The 26,230-nt window shown below is 39.4% G+C and overlaps 1 protein-coding gene across 1 annotated transcript in view; it reads left to right on the plus strand.

The window, feature by feature from the left end:
- Positions 1-26,230, plus strand: part of PLXND1 (plexin D1) — a 95,402-nt gene that overhangs the window by 43,729 nt on the left and 25,443 nt on the right. Inside the window, exons 6-22 of the mRNA XM_063426313.1 lie at positions 1,590-1,764; positions 2,905-3,013; positions 3,618-3,714; positions 5,618-5,722; positions 9,728-9,817; positions 10,523-10,616; positions 12,654-12,817; positions 14,334-14,485; positions 15,156-15,255; positions 15,930-16,069; positions 16,571-16,744; positions 17,233-17,323; positions 19,122-19,400; positions 19,593-19,742; positions 22,276-22,390; positions 23,239-23,346; positions 24,486-24,598. Of these exons, the coding sequence (XP_063282383.1) occupies positions 1,590-1,764; positions 2,905-3,013; positions 3,618-3,714; positions 5,618-5,722; positions 9,728-9,817; positions 10,523-10,616; positions 12,654-12,817; positions 14,334-14,485; positions 15,156-15,255; positions 15,930-16,069; positions 16,571-16,744; positions 17,233-17,323; positions 19,122-19,400; positions 19,593-19,742; positions 22,276-22,390; positions 23,239-23,346; positions 24,486-24,598 (2,256 nt within the window). The remainder of the gene's footprint in view (positions 1-1,589; positions 1,765-2,904; positions 3,014-3,617; positions 3,715-5,617; positions 5,723-9,727; positions 9,818-10,522; positions 10,617-12,653; positions 12,818-14,333; positions 14,486-15,155; positions 15,256-15,929; positions 16,070-16,570; positions 16,745-17,232; positions 17,324-19,121; positions 19,401-19,592; positions 19,743-22,275; positions 22,391-23,238; positions 23,347-24,485; positions 24,599-26,230) is intronic.

Genomic DNA, 26,230 nt, shown 5'->3' on the forward strand with positions numbered 1-26,230 from the left:
TCTGAATTTTTTCAATTTTTCATACCTGCATAGTTCTTCTCTAAGCACTAGATACCCTTAATCCAGATTATCAGAAATAATCCGGGGGCATTTATTGTCAAGATTGACTAATTCCTAGCTTTTCCAGGTTGCTGGTTCTGAATTACCTGGACTGTAGGACAGATATCACCCTGTCGTTATTCCACTGTACGGCTGAATTCCAGATCCAATACAGTGATAATTACTGAGAACTGGCAGGTGTCTGTCTGCAGTTCTGCCCAACTTCACTTGAATTTGTACATTTTGGGTGGACCCAACTTGCAGTTTCCATTTCTAATACAAGCTCTCATTGTAAAAAGCATCTATATGCCCTAGAATGAATTACAGCCCATCATGTGTACGAGCAGTTTATCAGCTCCCAATAAGGCATTTAATGGTTCGGATCAATTCAATTACCACCATTACAGGCTTATCAGGAGCTCATAATTATAATTTCTAAACCGAGAGCTATACTTTACATTGAAAACATCGGATGAGGCAATTTAATTCCATTTGTTAGGCACATAATCCTCAATAAATGGCCTTGTCAGATTTGACAGCTGAAAGTGGTTAATAAATACTTTTTATTTACTATTTTCCCACTGGCGGCAGTAGCAGAAGATATTTATAAAAAGCCTGCGAGGGTCAATATGGCCCACACCTTAATATAAGAGTCCCTTATGCTCCCACTCTCCATGCCGCTGGTGGGGGCATTTCTGCTAAACAGTGAGCAGTCATAAAACATCAATGCAGACAGAATTAGTCCATATGAGTTCATGGAAGTCTGTGCACAGATTAAGCTTGCAATGGGAGAAACGGCTTTATATCACAAATCCACTCCAAGCACTATCTTATATTTTTTTATTTGGCATCTTCCCCAATTACCTCCTCAATCACAAAACATATTGCAGTCGGTACAAATGCTAAAAGGCTAGCTGTTCATTACCTTTAGATCTCCCCTATGCTCCCTTTTATCTCAAGTCCCCTTAATAACCTTTAGATTGTAAGCTCATGAGCCATTTAGCTTGGCACTCTGTATAAAAGGTAGATGCTAGATCTCAGTTTACGGGCAGGGTCCTCTATTCCTTTTGTACTGGATTGTCTGTACTATATGGTCTATTTTCCCCGACTGTACAGCGCTGCGGAATTGGCACTTTATAAATGCCAGTTATAATAATAATAATAATTTGCAAGCTTAATCAGAAGTGTCACGTCTCTTGTGACTTGTGTGGGAACATTTGTATTCTGGTTTTAAAGCAGGCACCAGATGGTACCGAATAAGATGTGCGCAACTGAATTTAACTAAATATGAGAATTGTACGTTTGGTTGCCATTCAGTTCATTTAAAGGGTTACTCTAACCCTTTCTAACATACATTAATTACTAATGCCCTATTGGCAATGCCTTATCTCTAGATGTGCAGAGTTTAAAGTAGATACACGGCACATACAGATCCCTGAAGTGGTCATGGTGTTTGGAGTAACCCTTCAACTAAATGTTATGAGTCTGAACTGTATTGTGTCCTTAGTGAATAACCCTGATAGATATATTTGTGTATTTTCTCCCACTAGTCAATCATTTTAAGTGTTACTGGAAATCTGCCCAACTTGACACAGATGAACGTGTCCTGTGACTTCGGTAATGAAGTGCTCATGCCAGCAAAAGTTGTCTACGATGCAATTGGGCAATGGGTATCCTGCCCGTTTCTCCCCAGTGAGAAATACCCACCGTTTCCATCCAATCAAGGTATGATGTGAGATCATGGGTAATATCCCAAATTCCGTTTCAATCCAGAGTCTTTTAATGAATGTAGGTTTCGTGAAAAATAGGTGTTTGCCATTAATTTGCAAATCTGGGGGGGAAAAAAGTGTTAATTTCAATCAACATGTCATGTTACTGTTTTTCCTGTTATTTGACTAGGTGATAGAATATCCATTGCACTTACAGGTGCACTGTGGGAAATGAAAGATAGCCTGTAATATAAAAACAAGTCAGTAGAAGATAAAATATAAATACATATGTAATGCCACGTATTAAAAAAGCTGATGATTCACTTATGCTAAGATTAACATTTATCTCTCAACTTTGATAATTGCTAATCAGGATTCAAGTTGCATTTGTGGCACACATTTAATTAACATTCTAGGTCTCCTGGACAATCGATGTACTCTCCTTCATAAGATGTAAACAGTTCCTAAGTATTTCAGAAAAGAACACTGGTTCATAGGCCGATTATAATTAACGTTATTCCTGTTGGTGTTGGGGTTGAATGGAGGCCTTTACAAAAACAAGGAAAGTAGTCAAATCTAATTCCCAGCAGTCATACATCACTGGATGAGATATGATGCCTTCTATAATTATTTTTGTAGTTATCTTTAGATAGAAACTCTTAAAACCTAAGATTTCTCCACTTTCAAGTTATTGTGGCAGTCCAGGGGAACAAGGTCACATTGATGTCAAAAGAGAGTCTTTTTTATTTGTTTTATTTTTTTGGTGTTTTCCCAAATTAAGTCAACACACTGTCTATAACCATACAGATTCAGTGAATAAACCCAATATGAGCCTAGACTCTTGGGAAATGTAAACAGGTTTGCATGGGATGCCCTACTTGTGCCTTTCTATAATATAGTTTGCAACATCAGAATATAACTATTCAGGGAAACCACAAAAAACAGAGCCTCATGTAATGGATAAATAAATAGAACCAGTAATACCTATATTTGTTGCTGGATTGAAAAAGCTCTTAACTGGAATGTGCAGCTTTTTCCCAAACATGTCTACATGCTGATGAGGATGATTGATTTTATCATATAACAAGACAGCTTCTGACAGCCTTTATTAACTATAACATGTGCTAAATATTACTTCACTTTGTTTCTCAATCAGATTACGTGACTATTGATGTCGCCATAACAGTTGGAGGAATCCAAATTACCTGGCACAGCCTTGTCATCTACGACTGCAAGAGGGCCCAGGCAATTCATCCCACCACTCCGTAAGAATCTTTTTAGCATCTAACCTTCTTTGTATGAAAATTAATAGGGACTGCACTCAACCAAAAAACTAAACTGAGCTAGGGCCAGCACACCCCACATGTAAAGTATGGAAAAGAAAAAATGCTAAACTGAGCTAGGGCCAGCACACCCCACATGTAAAGTATGGAAAAGAAAAAATGCTAAACTGAGCTAGGACCAGCACACCCCACATGTAAAGTATGGAAAAGAAAAAATGCTAAACTGAGCTAGGGCCAGCACACCCCACATGTAAAGTATGGAAATTAAAAAATGCTCAGGCACTCACTGTGTTGAAGAATAAGCAGGATTTTAATGGAACATCAAGTGCACAGCAACGTTTCTACCTGCACTCAGGTCTTTGTCAACATAATGAGTGCCTGAGCATTTTTACTTCTTCTAACCTTTTAAGTGGCTAGAGGTCTCCCTTTTGACTCCTGTGTATCTTACATTTATTCTAAAATACCAAGAATAATCTGTGAAATGCTGCCAGGTTTCAGAAACTCTGTATATTGAGCTAAGGGTGTAGTTGATGCCAGGGGGGCATGGAAGGACCACACACTGATTAGTCACTTATATTTTCAACAGGTGCACAAGCTGTCTGACATTACCCTGGAATTGCACTTGGTGCGCCAGCCAACACGAATGTACCTCCAAATCCTTAAAATGTGACTCTCTTATCCAGGTAAGAACATTTTATAGGGAGAGGAGGTTAGAGATTTGTGACATAATATTGGTGCTTTAGATGGTGGTGAATGGCATATGTCCTGATGGATTTGTATTAGGATGAGGTTAGAGGCACATGTCAGAATTTTAAAGAGCATATCAGAATGTTGGCGTATTAGGAGGAGGAGAGAGGTATGTGTCCCGGTGTTGGTGTTTTTGGAAGATATAAGAGATACATTGTCCATATAATAGAAGGAGATGAAAGATATGTTTTCTGATGTTTACATATTAAGTGGAGGTGAGAGAGTATTTGACATCTCTGTATCAAGAAGAGTAAGTGGTACTGTGTAGCAGGTGATGGGTATTGGTTCTGTGTAGTAGATGAGAGGTATTGGTTCTGATATCTGTGTATCAGAAAGAGGTAAGTGGTACTATGTAGTAAGTGAGAGGTATTGGTTCTGATATCTGTGTATCAGGAAGAGGTAAGTTGTACTGTCTAGTAGGTGAGAGGTACGTGTCCTGGTGTCTGTGCAAAAAAAAAAAGAGGATAGAGAGAGATACATATTCAGATGCCTGTAAACAGAGAGCTAAGATATTTGGCAGCCCTGTTGCTCTGTAGTTAGACTCCCAGGATGCTCAGCCACTTTCGGCTGCTTCTCTCCATGTGGTTTACAGCTGCTTGAGTGTTAAATACTTTCCATCACTTTACCAACATTAGTCGGTTTTCTCCCATAATCCCATTATCCCGGGCTGAAATCAAATCTTGATTCACTGAGCATTATCATCCCTTAATTAGAGACGTCCTAAAACTCATTATCTAATTACCTGCTACATTTGAGTGTGCAGCCGACAAAGTGTTCCCATGTTATCTTCTAAACTGGCGGCTCATTTTCTAGCTAATGCACTGAACCGTCATGTATCCCTGAGCCCAGCATGTGTCACCTCCCATGGATTCTCATATCATCTGCTTAAAATAAAAATATTAACTGTATTATAAACCAGCAGGTGACAGGTCTGCTTTAAATATCTCAGTCTCCGCAGTGTTCGTCTCCAAGGCAGCAAAGCTAAAAGTACATGTGTGATGCCAAGGGCTTCATTTGAAGTTGGGGCGGACGACATCTTGTAGGCGGCACAGGCATCCTTAGTTTAGTAAAACTTGTACTGTTTTCATAAAAAATGGTACACCTACTTTTTTTCTTGCAGATTTCCTAATTACAAAACTTGCTGATGGAAAGTTGTAAAAATTGCTTTGTCTCTGAAAGCTATACGGCTATCTCTATGATCATTCTTTCTGTAATAATTCTCTAGTTGATTAGGTCTCGTAGTGGTTTAGTTGAGTTGTATTTCTATTAATGTGTACTGTCTTAACCAGGTATCTCAGACTCTGGTCCCCCATATGTTTCCGAACTACAACTCCCCTGATTCTCTGGCCATCTATTGCATTCAAAGAATACTGGGAAGTGTAGGATGTCAACATCTACGGGGCCAGCGTCTGATCCCTGGTCTAAATTGTACTGATATGCATTTGATTGTTTTTTTTTTACACTGACAATTCTCAATAAACCTGTGATGTACACACATCATTTTCAGATCAGTTTAATTAGCTACTGAATCATGTTTTCATGAGTAATATTTTTTTATGTTGACTGTGAAACTGCTGCTTAAACGCTGTACCTGCTAATATGTTGCATTTTTCATAATGCCCTGAAATCAGCTGTCTGATCTAAGATTGTCTAGTTTCCCTTAATGTTCTTAAAACAGGTTCTGCTTTGCAGGATTTTATGGGGAGTGTGAATGCTTCATATTAGTATATGTGAAACACATGTCATTACTTGGCAGAATGTGACATTGCTTGGCTAGAGCTGCTTTTTCTGAGATCTTCAGAGATTTGTGAATTTGACATGTATGGTTCCTTTTGGCAGGACACCAGTGACTGCCCAAGTATAACCAGCTCAAACCTGTTCACCACTCCCACCGGTGTCACCAGAGACTTCACGCTGACGATGTCCAATGTGAATGCCTCACAGGTATTTCATTCAGAATTTTGCAAAAGTTGAGATAGGTATCCATGGGTGAATCATCAAGAAACATTGGTCCAGGGGATTTATTTTAAGAAAATGCTTCACTCTAAATATAATATGGTTTACCCCCAGAATTTAACTAACATGATACTGTGCCAGTATTACAGCTTTAGTTCTGCAACCTCTATCCTATACTCCTCACCCCCTCCATCTTTTGTCCTCCTTAACCCTGTGTCTGTCTTGTGTTCTCCTTAACCCTATGTCCATCTTTTGTCCTCCTTAACCCTGTGTCTATCTTGTGTCCTCCTTAACTCTATGTCTATCTTGTGTCCTCCTTATTGTGTCCTCCTTAACCTTGTGTCCATCTTGTGTCCTCCTTAACCCTGTGCCTATCTTGTGTCCTCCTTAACCCTGTGTCTGTCTTGTGTTCTCCTTAACCCTATGTCCATCTTGTAGCCAGGATTTTGCTTCTTTGTTGGCATGTAGAACCTTTCCATGTAAAAAAGTTTATTTCATTTTTTTTCTTCCTAATAATCATATATTATTATTGTTATTAATATATATTCCTCAGCACTGTAAACATAGTATCACTTTAATTGTAGTATCCTATCACTTTAATTGTAACAAGACATAGGGAAAACAGATTTTTCCATGCATCCTGTTTCATGTGAACTTTTCGGGCCGATCTTGTTTACTGTAAAATTTACAGTAAGTAAAGAAAAAATCTTCAGACTGGAGCGAACAATCGTTGTAATGAGCAATTAGGATCTCTGGATATCATCTGTAAATAATTATTGTTATGTCTGCTTAATTTGGTATGACAGTGTTTATTTGCTGTCTAAAAATGGATGGAAATGATTGCTTTTAAGCCTTAATAATATTAAAAAGCTAAAAAACAGAGCTCATGTGTTATAAGGAGAATCAGCCACATGGAACATCAAAAGAAATGACAAGTGCAAAAAAAAAAAAGTGTTTTCGAACAACCTTCAGAAAAAAGGGTTTATTTACTAAATCGGGGATTGCAGAGAGTTGACAAGGGGACCACACATGTTTGGGCAAAATAGTCTACCTAAAAAAGTAAACGAAAGGGGGAAGTGGCCATGCTGTACAGTCACATATAAGATTGAATTTAATGAAATTTTAAAGCCATCACCCTGGTTAAGCAAGTACTTCTACCTACTAATCGTACAAAGCAACACTGTGGGCTCAGCTGGCAAGCATTTTGGAGGCAAGCCTGTCCACACCGAAAAGTTTCCTGATGGGGTGGATACTGCGGCCCAGTTGAGGCCCTCATGGTGTCACCAGTGCAAGAGAGGCAGCCGATCTCTCCACTAGTAGCCTACCAACATATAGAAGACTGCACCCCGTTCCCCTCCCTGCCGGAGATGGGTATCCCGGCAACTATTGGTACTGGACCACATTTACCCTTTGGTAGAGAAAGCTGATCGGTGTACTCTACATTTCAATATGGCACCCCAAGACCTGCTCTTCAATACAGTGGATGGACCAGCTTTTTACTGACTTTTGGAAGAAGCTACACTGTTGAATGCATCCCTTCACTCACCAGCGACAGACACCACTTTACCACGGTGTCTTAAGAAGCCGGCATTTATATAATTTACTGCAACTCCTCAAGAGCGAGCCCCTATCTTATACTGGACACCTCCTCGCTTATTCTGTTCGGACCTGGTCTCCTTGCAACCAGACACGCCTCACAAGAAGCCTTACTTATTGCTAGTCTGCATTCTCGATACCATGCATATCTCCCCACTGTCAGCGTACTCCATCTCTTGCCTGTTTTTTCTTTTTCTTCTCTGCTGTCCCTGACCCACCATCTAGCTACCAAGTGATCGTGCAAGCCGTACTTTAACATAAGTTCTTCCATGCACTAACAAGCATGTATATGTATATTTATATATTCTGTGTGCTGGCTCATCTGCTCCTCCTACTAGACTTCCTTGGGTCTGGTCCAGTGACGATGTATATCTCTGCTTGCTCTCAGGCCCTTTGTCCATCAAGATATGCTGGTTGAGTTTTAGGTAAATTATTGTCAGAGACTTTATTATATAGGGCTTCTACATTTCAGCTCATTAATGATAAAGAACATGAGCACCTTCTTTTCAAATACTTTAATGCAAAAAATGCAGCTGTTTGTGCTCTCACGGTCTACCATGTGAACGCAGTCCTATTTCCTTCCTGCTTTTCGTCTTACTTGGTATTTTGTGTTGTTTTTCTTACACATCCTGTTATTGTGGAGGTGCCACTCTGCGCCTTTTCAGTGTTTGGAACCAAAAGAGGAAGGATGACTTCATACAGTATGTGCATATAGATAGGTAAATAGACAGACAGAGAGCAGACCAATGCAGTGCGTAGACTGTAGCAGCCAGGCACAATACACTGAATACCCCGAATAATAACTGTTTTCTCGTTTATAACTAAATGTCCACATTTTTCTGAATCTCTGTGCAAGGAACAGTACAGATAAGAGAGTTATGCTGGCATCAGTTTGAGGAATTACCGTTCAAAAGAACTTCTAATGCAATTGTCGGTCTAACAACATTGATACGGGTTGATAGGGCGAGCAGTGATTGCAGGGTATTTTGGATTATCATCTGCTGTTCAGACTGGATCCACTTGAGCAGCTCCCCGCAAATTAGTCCTTGAGGTGCACAAATATTCAAGATTTATGGATTCACTTGTAAAACCACACTGGTTTTGCTCCTTTAGAATAAGATTCATTGGTTGAAGCAGTGAGAGCCAAATCACAGTTATGGTACAGCTGAGAATATGGAGGATGGCTTTCTTGTCAGAGAATATTGCTGGACCCCGGGTATCTGCGTGACACACGTCGTCAATCCATAACCTCCCAAAAGAACCACATTGGAGTAATGACAATTACAAACCTACCTTTAAACATCCTGTAAGCCACTCTTACATCAATGGCTTGCAGGCCAGCACTATTTATGAAGGGATTTCCATACTGGCATAAGGCAATGGTGCCCAAAAGGTAGATCCCCACATGTTTTAAAACTACAGCTTCCAAAATGCTTTGTCATTGTAAAGGCATGCAACGCACCATGGGAGTTGTAGTTTGTGGGGATATTTATGGGATAATAATAGTAAACAGTTGAGAATTGCCCACTATTTCAACTCTCCAGATCCCAAAGATCGTTATCATGTAAGTGAAATGTATTCCATATAAATGAAATCACAATTTGTTATAAAAATAGATACAATTTATTGTGACAAATTAAATAATAACAAAATCAGGTTTATAGTAAAAATGTACAGACTTTCAATACAAACAGCTGAAAGTCTGTAAAATTTGAGAATAAAACCTGATTACCAATGAGGGTCGAAAAATTTGATTACAACTGTTAATACACCTTACTGTTAGTTACAATCACCCACAGCCCTGAGCGAAACCTATGTGCGGACAAAATAAATGTCTGCTTACTATTTTGCACTGAGCCCTAGCGTGTGGAAAATGTATTTGAAAATCCTGTTCCATTCTCATCTCACGTGACTTAGCGTTAACTGGCACCACATGTGTAATACTCACTAGAAACATGTTTTCTCTCCACTCCCTCTGCACACTAACTAACCATGTGCACCCATGTCACTAAACTAATGCATACTGCAGTGGAGACTGGTGGAGACTGTGAAGCTGGACCAGTAGACAGATATGAGGATTCTGGGGACCACAATACTCTACCTTCACCCCAATTTTAAGTTGTGCACAGGGTCATTGAATTAGGTTAAAATAAAATGTTTACTGGTTGGTGGCTTGAAATAGGTTAGCGGCCGTTACAGCAGAACTAGCTGCGGATGATGATGATAGAAAACGGCAAATCTTTGTTAAAATGTTTGCTAAATATAGCAAATCTTTCTTAAATTTCCCAAACGATGTTAGTTCACATAATTCTGAGTATGTGTTTATATGTCCCCACACACAGATATGTAAATACCGCACACTTAAGACAGATGTTTGCTGTGTCTTTCACCCTCTAGGAGCTGGAGCTGGAATGTGACTTTGGGATAGGAAGGACGTTCTCAGCAACATGGATTAATTCCTCTAGTGTCCTGTGCGGCAATGTTCTGGTAAGGCTGTGTGCAAGACAGTATGTGTCAGTGTGTGTGTATGCGACTCACACTGACAGCCTGTGTGTGTCAGTGCATGTGTCCTTCAGTTACTGTATGTGTCGCACACTGACAGACTATGTGTATGCCTATGTGTGTCAGTGTGTGTGCCTTGCTGTCATTGTATGTAACTCATACTGCGTGTGTGTGTGTTGGCATAGCTGATTTGTATGGTTTGTATGTCTGTGTGCATGGCTGATACTTCCAGTCTTATGTGTAATGGATACTGGAACACCATTTGTGTGGTTTGTCACGTATACATGTGTATATGCCTGCCAGTGCAAACTTACAGACACGATCTTATCACGTGTAAGAATGTCTCCAGTCTGCTGGTTAGTGGATGTCATGTGTGTTATGTGTCATTATATATCCATCTTTCGGTAAGAATAACTACGACCGTTTGTTACAAATTTTCTAAGTGCTGTTAAATATAATAAATAAATAAACGAGACATTACAGAACAATCTGGAGACATAGCTTGTCTCCAGAATGAGAATGTAGATCCAGATAAAGATATTGGTCGATGGGGATAAAAATAGAATAGGAAGTATGGAGTATAGACATGGGACATGGGATATATATATATATCCGGAAAAGGTCTAGATACAGACGTGGGGGAGAGGAGCAGAACCATAGCTGGGATTCACTGATATTCTTCTGATTTAGCTACAGACACCTGAGAGCAGCCAGAATTTCCCGGTCAACCTGCAGCTAAGTGGTCAGCGAGGACAATTCATTGATAATCCGACAATGCTGACAGGTGAGCAATCTTTACTGAAGCACTGTGAGTGCATGTTTTTGTAGGTTGGTGGCAGGGTATTTGCCATATATTCAATTATCATGTTGCCCAGCAACCACAACACTTCATCTCATGGTACAACTGTGGCTTTGCAGATTGGGTTGAGTGGGACAATTTGGTTTTTAAGCTGTGTTGCACATCAGCCTATTTCAAATTCTGAGCGCTATTTTCCTAGAAAGCTTATGTCAATAGATCACAAGCTACATACAATAAGTGTCTATTTTAAAGTTTGTTATTAAGTTTATAGTATACAATAAATATATGAAAACCAAGCTGGCTGAGGATTACGATAGCCATAGCCCTGAGCCAATTGTTAATAACAGTGTCAACCACAGTTTATGTAATTTTACCATGTTGTAAATAAAGCTGCATTTGAATCTGTAAGCACATTTTAAACGTTAGTATACATATACATGTTCACACTCACTGCAACTGGTATTAGGAACTGAATAGAGCTGAGCTATGGGCCCCCATTTAACAGTTTGTGTTCTTGAAATAACCACAATAATTTTAAAGTGAGAAATGCCAGACTAGACCATTTTTTGTAGCTGAGAAAGCTGCCATTATCAGAGAGTTGCCATAGTTTACACAGCTTCATTCATTTCCCGTTTGCTGTGATTGGTATGTAGCACTGTGTAAGGTGAAAATGCTGTTAGTGGTGTGAATATGAGACTCCCACACACCAGTCCAGCACAAGACTTTTTACATCCAGACAGTGCAGACTGATAGCGGGATGCCGGGTCTAACCCTGTGCCGCCCTAACTATAAAACACCCAGGCAGACAGCAGTGAAAGATCTCTCTGTGTAGGAGGAGAGGGGCTTCAATGCTTAGATGCTGAGGGAGGGCTGTAGGAATTCGGGAAGTAAAGACTGCCTTTCTTACATGCTGGAGAAGCAGCAAAGTTCTGCTATGTGTTGACATCCGCACTCCTGACTGTCTGCATCCAACATTGACATTAACCACTGTACCATGAAGACAAAGAAACACATTACCAACGGGCTTAGCCCTGAATTCTCTCTTGGTTACATTGTCTAAATGGGCCAAACATGTTAGAGTGTTAGCTCATGGGCCAAATCCTCAACACTTATTTTATCCTTTGGTCTGAAATGCTTTATTCATTAAGCATCCAATCTTATTTTAATTTGCTAGAATTTACCTTTTTTTGTGAATCTACACATAAGTGTGGTTTGATGTTGTATTTTTACTCTCTGTGTGGTAGGGTGGGATACGTTGGACCTTAATAGGTAATAACAACATGTCATTTGCTTAGAAATTGTACTCCTAGGGGGACACCGGTTATTTTTTACTATTAATGTTATTCATATGAATCAAGAGAAGATCTAAGCCCTCTATTGGCAGTAACACTTACTGCCATATACACAAATGGGGTATTACTATTATTTGGATATAAAGCCAACAAATTCCGAAGTGCTGTACAATGTTTGGACTAACTTACATATAATTGTAACCAGACACGTTTGACTCACAGGAACAGAGTGGTTAAGTGCCCTGCTCAATGAGCTTACATTCTAGAGGGAGTGGGGTGCATTCACGTGACCATATCAGCGTGTCCATCAACAGCTCCACGCTTTATGGACATTTCATGGTACGTGTCTTCATTACATCATTCTCTATGGGGCAATTGTCCCCAAAAGAGCGCCCCGCCACCATTTGTGATCCAGGCACACACACATTTATAAGTATGTACAAACTTTATGTTTGCTTGTGTTTCTTCAAGCAGTAATGAGGTTATTCACCATAGTGAACATTTCTGGGAATTCATAGTGAATTTCTACATATAGGCCAAAATAGTTGCATTAGAACAAAAATTCCAACTCTTTTCTATTTTCAGTTTGGCTATTTTGGCCTTGAATTAGAAATTTACTTTGAATTGATTTAGAATTGCCTGCAATTCTCACTTTGGTGAAAAGCCCCATGTCAGACAGACCGTTGTATTATTTTTTTTTATATCTGATCTTTCCATCTCTGTTTTTCAGTTGAGGTTTATAACTGCGCTTCGGGTGCCACAGACTGCTCACGCTGTCAGGGCCGCACAGACCTGGGGCATCTCTGCAGCTGGAGTGAGAACACTGCCTCCTGCAGGTTAACCAATGACTTGCAGACAATCCAAGATACATGCCCAACTCCAGAGATCAGAAAGGTAATGTCTACAATGATGCACAGCAATAGTAACAGCAAGAACTATAGTACATTTTATCACACGTTTTATGGTAAAAGTGCTTTTTAATACAATTTTAAAACTAATAAGCTCATAAACATGTAAACCTATAATGGTATTTGCTTATTGGCCTGTACTAACAAGGACATTGTGGGATTGACAGAGAAACTTTAATATACATTTAAAAAAAACAAAACAAAAAAACAAATCATCACATGGAAAAGGTAAACACAAGTTGTAGGTGATTTTCAATGTTTTGTTCAGTGGTGTAATTTCAGAGAAATGACAGTCAAAAGGGCCTCCTTACCTCACCAGATGTGTCTTCTCTTACATAACATGTTTTAGAGGAGTAGAGCTATACGCATGTTCTCTAATGAGCCAGTATCAGTGCAGGGGTTCTACAGAATTGATTTTAATATTTATTTCAATTAAAGATTTGCTCAATCCAATTATGGGTTACCATGTTAATGTAATGTACAGAATGCGGATCCTTGTCAAAAAAGATTACTGCTGGTCTAATGTAAATATTTTTTTCCAACCCTTGGCGCCTGATATTCCAGGAGGGATAAGCCAAATGGCAAATAATTTAGGTAAACTAGAAAAATGGTCAGAGTTGTGGCAACTGACATTTAATGTGGATAAGTGCAAGATAATGCATCTTGGACGTAAAAACCCAAGGGCAGAGTACAGAATATTTGATACAGTCCTAACCTCAACATCTGAGGAAAGGGATTTAGGGGTGATTATTTCTGATGACTTAAAGGTAGGCAGACAATGTAATAGAGCAGCAGGAAATGCTAGCAGAATGCTTGGTTGTATAGGGAGAGGTATTAGCAGTAGAAAGAGGGAAGTGCTCATGCCATTGTACAGAACACTGGTGAGACCTCACCTGGAGTATTGTACGCAGTACTGGAGACCATATCCCCAGAAGGATATGGATACCTTAGAGAGAGTTCAAAGAAGGGCTACTAAACTGGTTCATGGATTGCAGGATAAAACTTACCAGGGAAGGTTAAAGGAACTTAACATGTTTAGCTTGGAGGAAAGACGAGACAGGGGGGATATGATAGAAACATTTAAATACATAAAGGGAATCAACACAGTAAAGGAGGAGACTATATTTAAAAGAAGAAAAACTACCACAAGACGACGACATAGTCTTAAATTAGAGGGGCAAAGGTTTAAAAATAATATCAGGAACTATTACTTTATTGAGAGGGTAGTGGATGCATGGAATAGTCTTCCAGCTGTAGTGGTAGAGGTTAACACATTAAAGGAGTTTAAGCATGCGTGGGATAGGCATAAGGCTATCCTAACTATAAGATAAGGCTAGGGACTAATGAAAGTATTTAGACTAGATGGGCCGAATGGTTCTTATCTGCTGTCGCATTCTATGTTTCTAAGATGGCTGTGGCTGAAAACGAGAGAGGTTTATGGCCTAATACTTTGTTCTGATTCAATGCATTTGACGTCTTGAAATTGCCTTTGTCCTACACAGATAGAGCCAATCAGTGGACCCCATCTAGGTGGGACTCTTCTTACAATACAAGGACGGAACCTGGGCAGTCGCTTCAGTGACATTGATGGCAAAGTCAAGATTGGAGAAATTCCCTGCACCCCTATTCTGGAGAAATATGTAGTATCTGCGGAGTGAGTACTCCAGCTCATGACTCTCTTACCTTGCATCTTTTATCATTTCTGTAATGTCCAATGCTATGTTTTTGCCTTTGTGTCTGCTCTGTAGACTTGTCTCCTAAGAACACATGGGGTCAATAGATGTATAAAACATGTATTACAGGGACACTCTAGGCCCTATAACCATTTCATAACCATTTTAATGAATTGATTATAGTGCTTTGAGTCCCCTGGCACTCTCTCTCCATATAGGGTTAAACTATTATCTAGCAGTTTAACACGTAATGATGATCCCTGGACACCCTCAGCTCAGCCCCCACTTGAGGTATGATTAAGGCAGAAATAACATAGCTATACCAATTCATAACATAGATTGCGGATGTGCTAACACTCTTAGCCAAACACCAACACCCATTGCTGTTGTTAAAGTGTCTGCAGTGTTCCTTTAAACCTTAAACAGTCTAGTGGTAGCTTTCTCAGACCATATTGAACATAAAATATATTGTGTACCTTTTTATAGTAAACTGTTAACAGATAATAGATTAGCACATTCTAATGTATGAATTGCTGTTATTTGCATTTGTGTCTACTTTAATGGAAATTCGCTTGCACGTTATTTGTGAAGGTTTAGTAACACTCATCGATAATCTGTTTGATTTGTATTGTTTGGTGTTTTGGTGTCCAGGATTGTATGTCAGACGGCCAGGGCGACCAGGGAATACAGTAATTGGGTAACAGTGGATGTGAATGGAGGTGGACGATCCAAGGAAATGTACTCTTTCATGGTGAGTCGGAGTCACATCTCATTTAACTCCCAATTAAAAATGACCAACTTTCCCCATCAGCACTGTGTAATGATAGTCAATCAAAGAAAACTTTCAGGACTATTAATGAATTTGAAAATAGTAATCTCTCACACAGGGCGTAGGGTCTGCTTGTCCTCTACAGCAGGGCGCAGGGGCTGATAATCAGTGACCAGCAGTCCTCGAGGGCCTAGTGCAGCTCCTGTTGGACTTTATAAACTGCTGATCTTTTACACCTGTGAATTTCAAATTTAACCCCTTAAGGACACATGACATGTGTGACATGTCATGAGTCCCTTTTATTCCAGAAGTTTGGTCCTTAAGGGGTTAAAGCCAGAGTAGCTGAGTGGAAAGCATAGCTAAGTTAGAAAACAATTTCCAGTTCAGCTATTTTTACCTTACATTTGAAATTCACGTTAAAGTCACATTTTAGTGACTAACCCTTATATTTACTAAAATGAGAATTGCTGGGAATTCAAAGTGAATTCCAAATATAAGTTCAAACTAGCCGAAACACAGCTAACTTGGAGAATTATCCAGTTCGGCAATTATTGTCTTCAATTTTAAATTCGTTTTTAATTCACAACAATCTCCACTTTAGTGAATAACCGTGATAAACTATAAATCCCATTGTTTACTGTTCTGTGTATTTGCAGATGCCAGAGGTGTTTTCTGTGTCTCCACCTTATGGTCCCAGAGCAGGAGGTACAAAAATTTCAATTTCTGGGAAGAAGCTGGACATTGGCAAAGAGATCCATGTTTTGTTCAATGGGACCCTGGAATGCCGAGACCTTGTGTGAGCTGAGCTATGAATTGTTAGATTAACATGGAATCTGCTCAACCTCTCTTCCTATTCTCATTCCTGTATTTCTACACAGTGTGGCCTTCAACCTCTGCCTTACTAGTAGTTCCTTTCTATGGGCGTCCCACATGTTTCTTTTTATTCAGTTTGGTCTCCATCCTTTTGTCTCAACATCACTGCTCCTTCCTGCTCTCTAACAACATATGTCTCTCTACACTCAGTTTGGCCGTCATCCCATTATTAGCAGTGCTGCGTCTTCCTGTTCTCTCACCACATGTATCTCTTTGCTCAACGTGGTCTCCATCCTATGTCTTAGCAATGCTTCTTCTTCCTGATCTCCCTCTGCACAGCTTGGCCTCCATCCTTTTCCTGTACATCTCTCCTTATCTCATGGACCTCACTATCTGTATGCCCTCTCTGTCCGTAAACCGTTGTCAGTGAAATCATTTTTAAATCCCCTTTTTTGTTAGTAATCCTCCCCTTTGAATTCCACAGACGCACCGAGAGCAATATACAGTGTACTGTACCAGCATTGGAAACTTTTATCACTGGCAACGTAGAAATCTGTGTCCAGTTTGAAGGATCATATTGTGTCAATGATGCACTCACATTCCAGTATGAAGAAAACCCTGTTATCACCAGTATGGAACCCAAGATCAGTCACTTGAGGTAGGGAAGTTTTATGGGACGATCCTTGCAAATAATAAACGGGAATTCTAGTGGGCCCAGTAGACATATAATTATATATATATAAAAGCCTCTCTTTGGAGGTTGTAGATTCATTTACTCATGTAGAGTATTTATGTTGCTTCTGTATGTCCATTCTGCACGTTGGTTCTACCTAGGAACTTGTGATGTTGTGAAGGGACTAGATCTCTATAGTGATTAAAGAAGTGGTATGGGATCTTTTCACTTTTTATAGTTAAACTTCAACGTATTGCTTCTACTTTGTTTTCTGTTAAGTCAGTAATAAAACGGTATAACCTTCCAACGCTAAAGACCTACAGATAGTGCAATACTTAATCTTAACAGGCAGGATAAAATTATGGGAAGGTATACATGTCAAGCCATGATGTAAGTGTCACATGGTGAGCTCAAGGTGGACAAAAAACTTCTACTTCTTTAATTTTTTTTATTTTTACTTCTGTTCTTCCCAGTGGTGGACGTGTGATAACCCTGACTGGGAAAAGGTTTGATATGGTGCAAGATGTGACGATGGAGATACAAACCCAGAAAGCTGTTCAATCAGTGAGTGAATTCTAAAATACAGTGTTTATGGTGCTTATGGCAGCAAAAAATGTTTAATGTTACACGTGCATAAAATGGAGTTTTAAAAGCTTTGTGTGCACCATTACTGGATAACAATTTGTGTAAAGCTAGTAGATGTAATACTTACCTGTTCCGAGGCCCCCGTTCACCACTCCAAAAGGGAGAGAGACACTGCTCGTGTGGTCCTCTTTATGTTCGTTCGCACCAACGTTTGAACAGGGCAACAGCTGGTAGCTATTTGGTGAAATTTAACAAATTTGCACACAAAAAAAAAACAGATTCAGCAATTCGCCAATTTCGGGTCTTTCAGCGCTCTAAAATGACACTAACCGATCACTGTTAGGCAGGGGCTATTTATTTCCTGTTCTTTCTAGTCCAAATTGCCCTGTTGTGGTTATTGTTAAGCCCAATAGTGCGTATCTATTTCTGAGTTATCATGTTACTGACCATAGCTTGTTATTCGTTTATTCTACTCTCTATGGTCCTGAACTTTGTCTAGTCTACTGTTTTTCTTCCTTGCACCTTGGCTTTCACTTTGGCTATTCTATGTGTTAAGTAAGACCACTCTAAAACACGGTAATACGGCTTCCGTACCTTTGCTGTTTTTTAGGTTCTGTGTGTGTGGGTTCCCTTACACATATCGTGACAGTAGGGCATTTTTGGACGCATTTTGCCACACAATACATTGGTGTCTTGCCAGCTCTGCCAACCCTGTACATGACTTTCACTGCAGAGCTTAATGACTGGAGGTGTAGTTGGTGGCCCACGAACCTGGAAAGCAGGGTCTGCTCTTGCTTAGTTGGATAAAAATGTCTGTGTGTTATTACTGGCTTAAAAATTACTAACCAGTAACGAGAAGCACTAAATGAAGACGTTTTCACCAACTGTCTTAAATCTGCATGTAAAATTGAGAACATTGTAAAAGTAACTAGGTTTCTTTAAACCTTTTTGACATATTTTGTTTCTTCTGTGAAGCGTAAACCATGTTATGGTAGATCGTTAGACAGCCATGACTGTATGAACCTTATTGTATGTCGTATAGATGATATAGTCCCAACAGTAGCAGCCATCACTCTTATTTGAGATTGAGACTCCACTGTAACAGCTTGGCTTTCAACTGGCATAACACAATAGGGAAAAAATATAACTTAAAAAGTTCTCAAGCATGGTTATAACTGGTATAGAACATATTTTACAGATGGGAAAGGCTGTCCAGTGAAGAACTGGGATACAAAAGTCTTGCCTTGTCACCTTTAACATGTAGTATAAATATATTAGAATTAAAAAAATTAGGAGGTGTAAGACACATTGGTAAATGCAATGGTCCATTGCGGGTATTGGTGTAGTATAAGCTTTGTCTCTTAAACTGAGTAAACGTAAAGCATAGGAAATGGTCTGTGTATTATTCCCTAGAACTTCATTAGTCTATACAATGTACCTAATCCATTACCTGCATCCACCCTGTCTTCACCTGCATGAAAAGCTGGATGTCTCTCTAGAATAAAGCAGGCCTAATGGCGGTGATCCCAGCCAATGAATGCAGTGTATGGTGCATGGTGGGAAACCAGTAAGTTGCCGAACCATACTAAAAAAGTTTGATTACTCACTATTGGACAGCACCTATATTGTAGTAGTTATGGTGCTTGGTGTTTTCCTTTAGTCATACTGAGGACAACTGATCTGTGCCTTGCTCTTCAGAAACTATCTCTCGATAGATTGGAAAGGTCAAATATCAGTTGTTACCGCATGACACTGATGCATTCTTCTTCTTTTTTAGAACTGCACCATTCTTAGCCCAGTTATCATCACCTGTCCTTCACCTAAAGCCCCTAACAGCACCTTGGAATACAAGAATGTCAGTGTGGACTTCATTATAAATGGAGTCTACTTGTCAGAGGAGCAAGTGGATTTTGAAGAAGACCTTGCTGGGGAGGAAATCCTGTCCATCGGTAGCAAATTTAACCTGGAGTACCAGCCAGACCCCATGTTCTTCACTGCTAAAAAAGAAAAGCTGATAAAACATCATGTAGGGGAACCACTAACACTGGTTATACATGTAAGTTACTGTGGGTCACAAATTACTAAAAACTGGAGTTCTATGACTTATAATTATGATTTCCTCATAAAAATATTGATATAATCCTGTCCATCGGTGATCTTTGTGGAAAAATGTTTTACAGATACAGATTATGGACCTGCGTGAGACTGATTGTCTAACTTACCTCTAATCTCTGTTTTTGTTTGACAGAAAGAGCCAGACAACTTGGGCTTGAGAGTGGAAGAATACAAGGTGAAAGTTGGTCAGATACCTTGTGAGCTGAACATCTTTAATGACAAGGTTATTCACTGCAGCATCAACGAGTCTCTGAGCTCCTCTGAACGTTATCTACCTGTGACGGTAATGAACAGGCTGATTTTAACTCGTCTCTAGGCTGGCTATGTCTCAAGCATATCACATCCATGCTGACCACATTTCCACCACTCTGACCTCTAGCCTATACTACTTGCTACACCTAGATCACCATGACCTGACACTCATTATGACCATGACTCCAATCCCTTGATATCACTCACTGACATTAAAATATAGCTTGATGTGGCAGTTGTCTTTTAATGACTCACATTAAAGGGGCATCCAGACCCCTTTTATCTTGCTGAAAAGCTTTATATGTGAAGAGTGTGTCCTCTTATTTTTTTAATTTGGAAAAAGTGCAAATTTCAATAGAAATTGACACTTTTATAAATTATATTGGTTACACCCCCTGACTTTTCAAGCAGGCAAACGTTCATGTTACTTCCTGGTTTAGTTAGTTCAGTGGATGCAACAACTTCCCAGAGCACCTTACTCACAAAGACTCCTCATTGAGCTGCAATGGGGAGTCTGTGATTGGACAGCCACAGGCAATCTGTGCGGAGCTAGAAGGGGAGGGCTTGCAAAGGCAGCAGACGAGAGCTGCAGTTTTTGCATGCTGTTTTTTATGCATATTTAAATGCATGCACATTTTCATTTGGGCTATTTCTACTAAACAGTTTTTTTTATGTATTTTGGATTTGGGCAGCAGAGTGTCCCTTTAAATATCTATCCTCCATTTTGAAATTTGTATGGACTAATATGTCTACAGTTCAATAAAGCATTCTGGAAACAGCAGAAGCTCGAATTAGTGTGGGATTTGTATAATCTGATCTATAATAAATAATAACAAAATTCTATATTGTCACAGTTTGGCCAGTGGAATAAAAGGTTAAAGTAGCATAGCTTATTCCAGGCATATTGGCCGTTATGACCAGCTAAGTACCCCAGAACTCTATTACAGCACAGCTAGAGCTTACTTCAATACATACATAGCCATTTATTCAGTGTATTGCCAACCTGGAAAATCCCTATTGCTTCATCTGGAGGGTAACCTTAAGTCAATGTCATTGATTTATTAGTATAGATTAGAAGACATTTTGACATTTTGAGAAATGCAAGTCTTGGGCTGTCAGCTGGAGATTAGATTAGTCTGTTACATTCAACATGGCAGATTAAATTGTCACTTTAATAAGCCTTGCTTATTTCACTATTTGATGTCCGTGATAGTTATTCACTAAACAGTTTGTGTATTGGTATCTCTCCTCCCCTCTATTTCCAACCTCTTTATTCCCAAATGTGGGTGCTACTTTTGTTTGCATATTCCTTTCATATTGGATATGAGTCATTGCATGTGACTCCTTAATAAAATGATTATTTAAAAATATACAATGAATCAGTTTATTGATTTTTTTAGAATATGTAAAGGTGAGTCGGAGATTAGTTTAAAGAGACACGTAGGTCTCGAGCATTGTAACAGCATTCAGTCGTACAATAACAGTGTTATATTAGTAAAATATGTTTACATAGTACATCAGTTACAACCAGGCGAGGGTGTATCCCCTGCGGAAACTCCTGAGACTCTGGTACATGAGCCATTATTCCCACAACCAAACTCCCTAGTGCACCATGGGTGAATCGTTTATAGTATGTATAAAAACTAGCGAAAGATTGTGAGAACGTATGGGAGATTAGTTGCGTAAGTCTCTATCGCTCTTCCATTCATTTGGTTGTGCATACCAGCCATGTCACGTCACCCCACACATACTCAAGTGTGGTCTACAGTTGCCAATTATTATATCTCTTTATGACTTACGATCGTCTCTCCACATAATGATGAGGAGAAATGTGTATCGAGTATATGTGAACTCAATAACATAGATAGAGGAGAGGTTATATACAAAAAACACAAAAAAGCGCCGCGCTTACAGCAGCATTAGCTTAATATCTAACAGCTCAAAATACAAAGCAAAAACAAAGAGAATGTTATCTGCGCTCTGCCCCAAATCCCTATGTACATTTAAACAAAATGGAGGCTCTTTCGTTTTATTCCAATGGCCATTTGAATATAAGCTCACCTGCCACGTCAAGGCAAGCCCCAAAAGGTGCTACACTAGCCATTAGATTTCCTGATATCAGCCAAGAATCTCCAATGAGACAGAGGAGAAGTTGCTGCAGCACCCAACAATCTAAGTAGGACCCGATAACTGTGTTGCTAACCTTGCACCCTGTTGCTCAAAGCAGGGCCAAATCCAAGTCCAAAAATAAAGACATCAAAGAAGTGTAAACCAGATGCTAAATGTGCACAAGGAGTGCTACATACAGTTTATTTGAAGTACTAAACAGAAACATTCATTTCGAGTTTCCCCTCTTGTCCTTGAAGGACATTTTCGCGTTGACAAAGGGGAAACCCGAAACATTTGTTTAATTTTGGTCCTTCCAATGAATTGTATTTGGCTCTGTGCACTTTTATCATCTAGTTACCCTTCCTTGATTCCTTTATTTTCTGTAACATTTAATTTGTTGAGAGCTATTGTAATAGTAATTCAAGTATGTCAATTAATATCTCCTATTTCTACAGATACAAGTTGGTAAATTCAATCAGACCATCACCACATTGCATCTGGCAGGGATAGACACATCTATCATTGTCTCCATAGTCATCTGCAGTATATTGTTACTTCTCTCTGTGGTGGGTAAGTATGGCCTCCACGTATGCTCTATACTGGCTCACGTTACTGACACCAATTGAAAGTGAAAGTTGTGGTTCTATAGAATTTTGTGCCAATTACATACATTTAAAACAAACTAGGTTACAGTTCTGCAGCACACATTTCCAGCGAAGTTGTTTTTGGACTAAAGTCCCATCATGCTCTGCGTGGCTCGTTTCCTTTGCCCTTGAAGAGTTCTCATTCTAAAAGGGTTTACTATAGTGTCTTCACCGAAATTTAACAAAAGTGCTTTATGAGCATCAAATTAATTTCCCAACCCTTTCTGGGTAATCTGAACAACTTTTTTTTCTTTGTCAATCTGTATCTGATTGTAATTGTTTTGTTTTTACGCTTGTTTGTTTATTCTTTAATACTCCATATTTCCACCTCAATGTGATGTCTGATACCTCCCTCTGTGTGCTCTAAATCCCATTCAATGTTTAGCCTTGGCTGGCATGTTAGTCAATCCATTCATCTATCTCTAGTTTGTGTGTGTACATACAATGAGGATCCAGAGCGGTGTTTGCTAATCTAAGCACTATAGGTAATATCAAACTACACAAGCTAGTAAAAGCAGCTGTCCCTTTACGGAGATATTGAGTGGTACTCTTTTTTTTTTTTTTTTTGTATATTTACACAAGCTAGTAATTCAGGCTTGGCAAATGCTTGATAAAGCACTTTTTGTTCCAATAAACCTGCCTTCCTGCAGTAATCCTGAGTGCCTGGACCTAATTTATTTTATAAACTACACAACCTAAACATCTAGTGCCAAGTTTAGCTGTCAGTGGTCTAGGAGATAATATTAGTCACTATACTTATTTTAACTTCTGCAGCCCTGTTTGTCTTTTGCACCAAGAGTCGGAGAGCTGAGCGTTACTGGCAGAAGACATTGGTTCAGATGGAGGAAATGGAGTCTCAGATTCGAGATGAAATTCGTAAAGGTAATTCTCCTCAAATAACTTAAAACACAGGACACTAGATCTAATGAATGTCATGTTCACAAACCCCAGAGGAGTTTAAAACAGAGGCCCGCAAGCTAGTCCTCATAGTACACCTATGGACCAGGTTTTTCCAATATCCTGGTTGAAATAGAACTGGGCAAGACCTAAATCATGGACGGTGTTATTGTGCCTGGATGAGTGTGTTGGCAACATCTGTTTTAATTCCTGTTTATCCAATCAGATACTTCACTGATATGTTTTCACCAGTAAACATCATACCACTCATAGAGAATAATGGTTAACCTGCATTCATGTGAAAATAAACGTAATATAAATATGTACTTGCATCATTGTATAACACACTGTTATCTCTCTATTAAATATATAAATGAATATATACGGAACAGGAGACACAGGCATGATGCAATACAATTAGCAATATACAAACATTCGATGAACAATTTTGCACTCACATGTACCAGAGCCCTGAAAGTGGCTTTTATCCCGTTCTTGAGTGTATTGCTCAAGACACATATGTAGGCATGTAAATCACAAAGGTTTTTCATATACTGATTATATCACACTATCATGTATACACTGTATGTTTGCATTTCTTTTTCCCTATTTTTTAATGAATATACTTGTTCAAGACTTAGATTGATTAACAGGAGCACATATTTATAATGTTGATCATTTTCACAATTTATAATAATTTCTGCTTGTTGCTTTCGGTGTGTTGCATAGCAAGAACTGGTATGGGTGTATTAGCCGCATTATTTTTCTTTTCTTTCTGTCATTTATGTTTTCCACACGTGCCATTTTCACATATTATTCCACTTTCTATTATTTGCACATAACTGGCAGAGAAACAAAAAACTGTTAAATAAAACTACGAACAGCACGTGATAACAGGACTAGATTGAATGTGTAAATCAAAGGTCCTTATACGAAGAAATCTCACACTAGTGTAGGGCCATTTATAACAAATTGCCACATGTTTTAATTAAGATATATGGCCTTTAGCATTGGTTGAAGGATATCCTACTATCACTAAAATTTGATCACAAGCTTTTCGGAATGTAAGAATTTGAACACCCCCCCCCAGGAAGAGGATAACTAGGTGTTTTTCCTGTTTCTAGGATTTGCTGAGCTCCAGACAGATATGACAGATCTGACCAAAGAATTAAACCGCAGCCAAGGAATTCCGTTCTTGGAGTACAAATATTTTGTTACACGTACATTTTTCCCAAAGGTGAGTTTAGCACCTGCATTTCCCCAATACTGTGTTTGTGTCAGGGATTATCTGACAGTACAACTATTGGAAAAATATAGGGAGTATTGCTGATACAACTGGGGATTGCATATACAATCAAGTCCATGTTAAATATTCAGATAAAAATGATACATACAATACTGTGTTTTATTTAGTCGAAATTCGAATCCATCCCATGACAGACGCATAGTCGCCATGTGGGCAGGTGGAATTGCCCCCAAAACTTACCCCAAAAACACACTGACACAGATGTATGAGTCAATATGTCCACAGCTTTATTAATATTGATAACAATAAATTAAACTCATTGCCCAGCCTCCATCCCGCCATATAACATCATATGTCCCCAAAATAAAAGGCAATGACCCATTATGTCTGTAAATATAAATAACATCAACAACCATAATAGCAAACACCATCAACATAATTGCCAAACTTTGTTAAAGAACCATGGTAGGGGTATACCCGGATACCCCTACCACACACCAGGTTCTGAGCCACCACCGAGCTCGAAACCTACCACGGTTCATAAGGAACCATTTAACCAAGCTCTTCATCAGCAGCCTTACAGCCCTATTCTATTTACACTACCCTAGAGCCTGTTTGTCCCCTAACCTTTCTCTCTCTAGCCCCGCCGCTGTGACCAAACGGGAGCTAACACCCCTTACCCTTAAAAGTGGGAGGGACAACTTAGGCCAGGTAAGCAGATTAAGAGTGCTTGTCACTAAAATGGCTGCCTATTTATACTGGGCCAACCCCCTTTTACACTCTCACTCCGCTCCCACATGGGGCCTTCCCCCTATGCCCGCCTCCGAGCTCTGTCAAGCCCCTATTCCACTAAGCTGCGCTTGTTCCATAGGGTTACATTCTTTATGTTATCTGTAGGATGTACAAAAACTGTCCCTACACATGGCTGCTGCTGATCTATAGGACCAAACAGGGGCCCAACAAATGTGGAAATATTTAGAATGTCCTATGTTAACAACTCAGTGAGGATGCAGTAAGCATTATTCAAATGGGAGAGGAATGAAGGAAATTAGCCAGAAGAGGAAGTGAGAACTGGGTCAAATGATTATGTTGATTCAAATCTACATGTAATAAGGATGTACTGTGTGTTTGTTGGGTATGTCATCCATATCTCATGCCATCTTTATACTTAGAAAAGCAGAAGGAAGCCACATGTTTGAAACTTAGGATGTAAAATCGTTCTTCTCCACCCTCATTATTTCCTTTTCTGACCCCCTCCTCACATGGCAGCTCCCTCCTGACTCTGCAAGTCCGTGAGAGGCTGGAAATTTAAAGGGCACCTTGCCAAGGCATGGCTGCTCAACTCTATTAATAGGTTTCACGTCTTTTATCCTGTGTTAGAATATGCACAGCGTTTTAGACTGTACCAAAAGCTGTTATTATTAAATCGTGAGCTCGTGTGACTGAATGCAAAGATTTACAGGCATCCTTCATATAAACTGGCTCTATTGGAATAGCCTTCTTTGATATTGAAAGTGGCTCAATGCTGGTTATCAAAGGGTTGAAAAAGAGAAGTTTTTTTGACCCCTAAGGAAACACTCACATGTTTAATCCTCCTGATCATCAGCCGCTCAGTCTTGTTAG

This window comes from Pelobates fuscus, chromosome 7 (assembly GCF_036172605.1).
Source record: "Pelobates fuscus isolate aPelFus1 chromosome 7, aPelFus1.pri, whole genome shotgun sequence".
NCBI classification, from domain to species: Eukaryota; Metazoa; Chordata; class Amphibia; order Anura; family Pelobatidae; genus Pelobates; species Pelobates fuscus.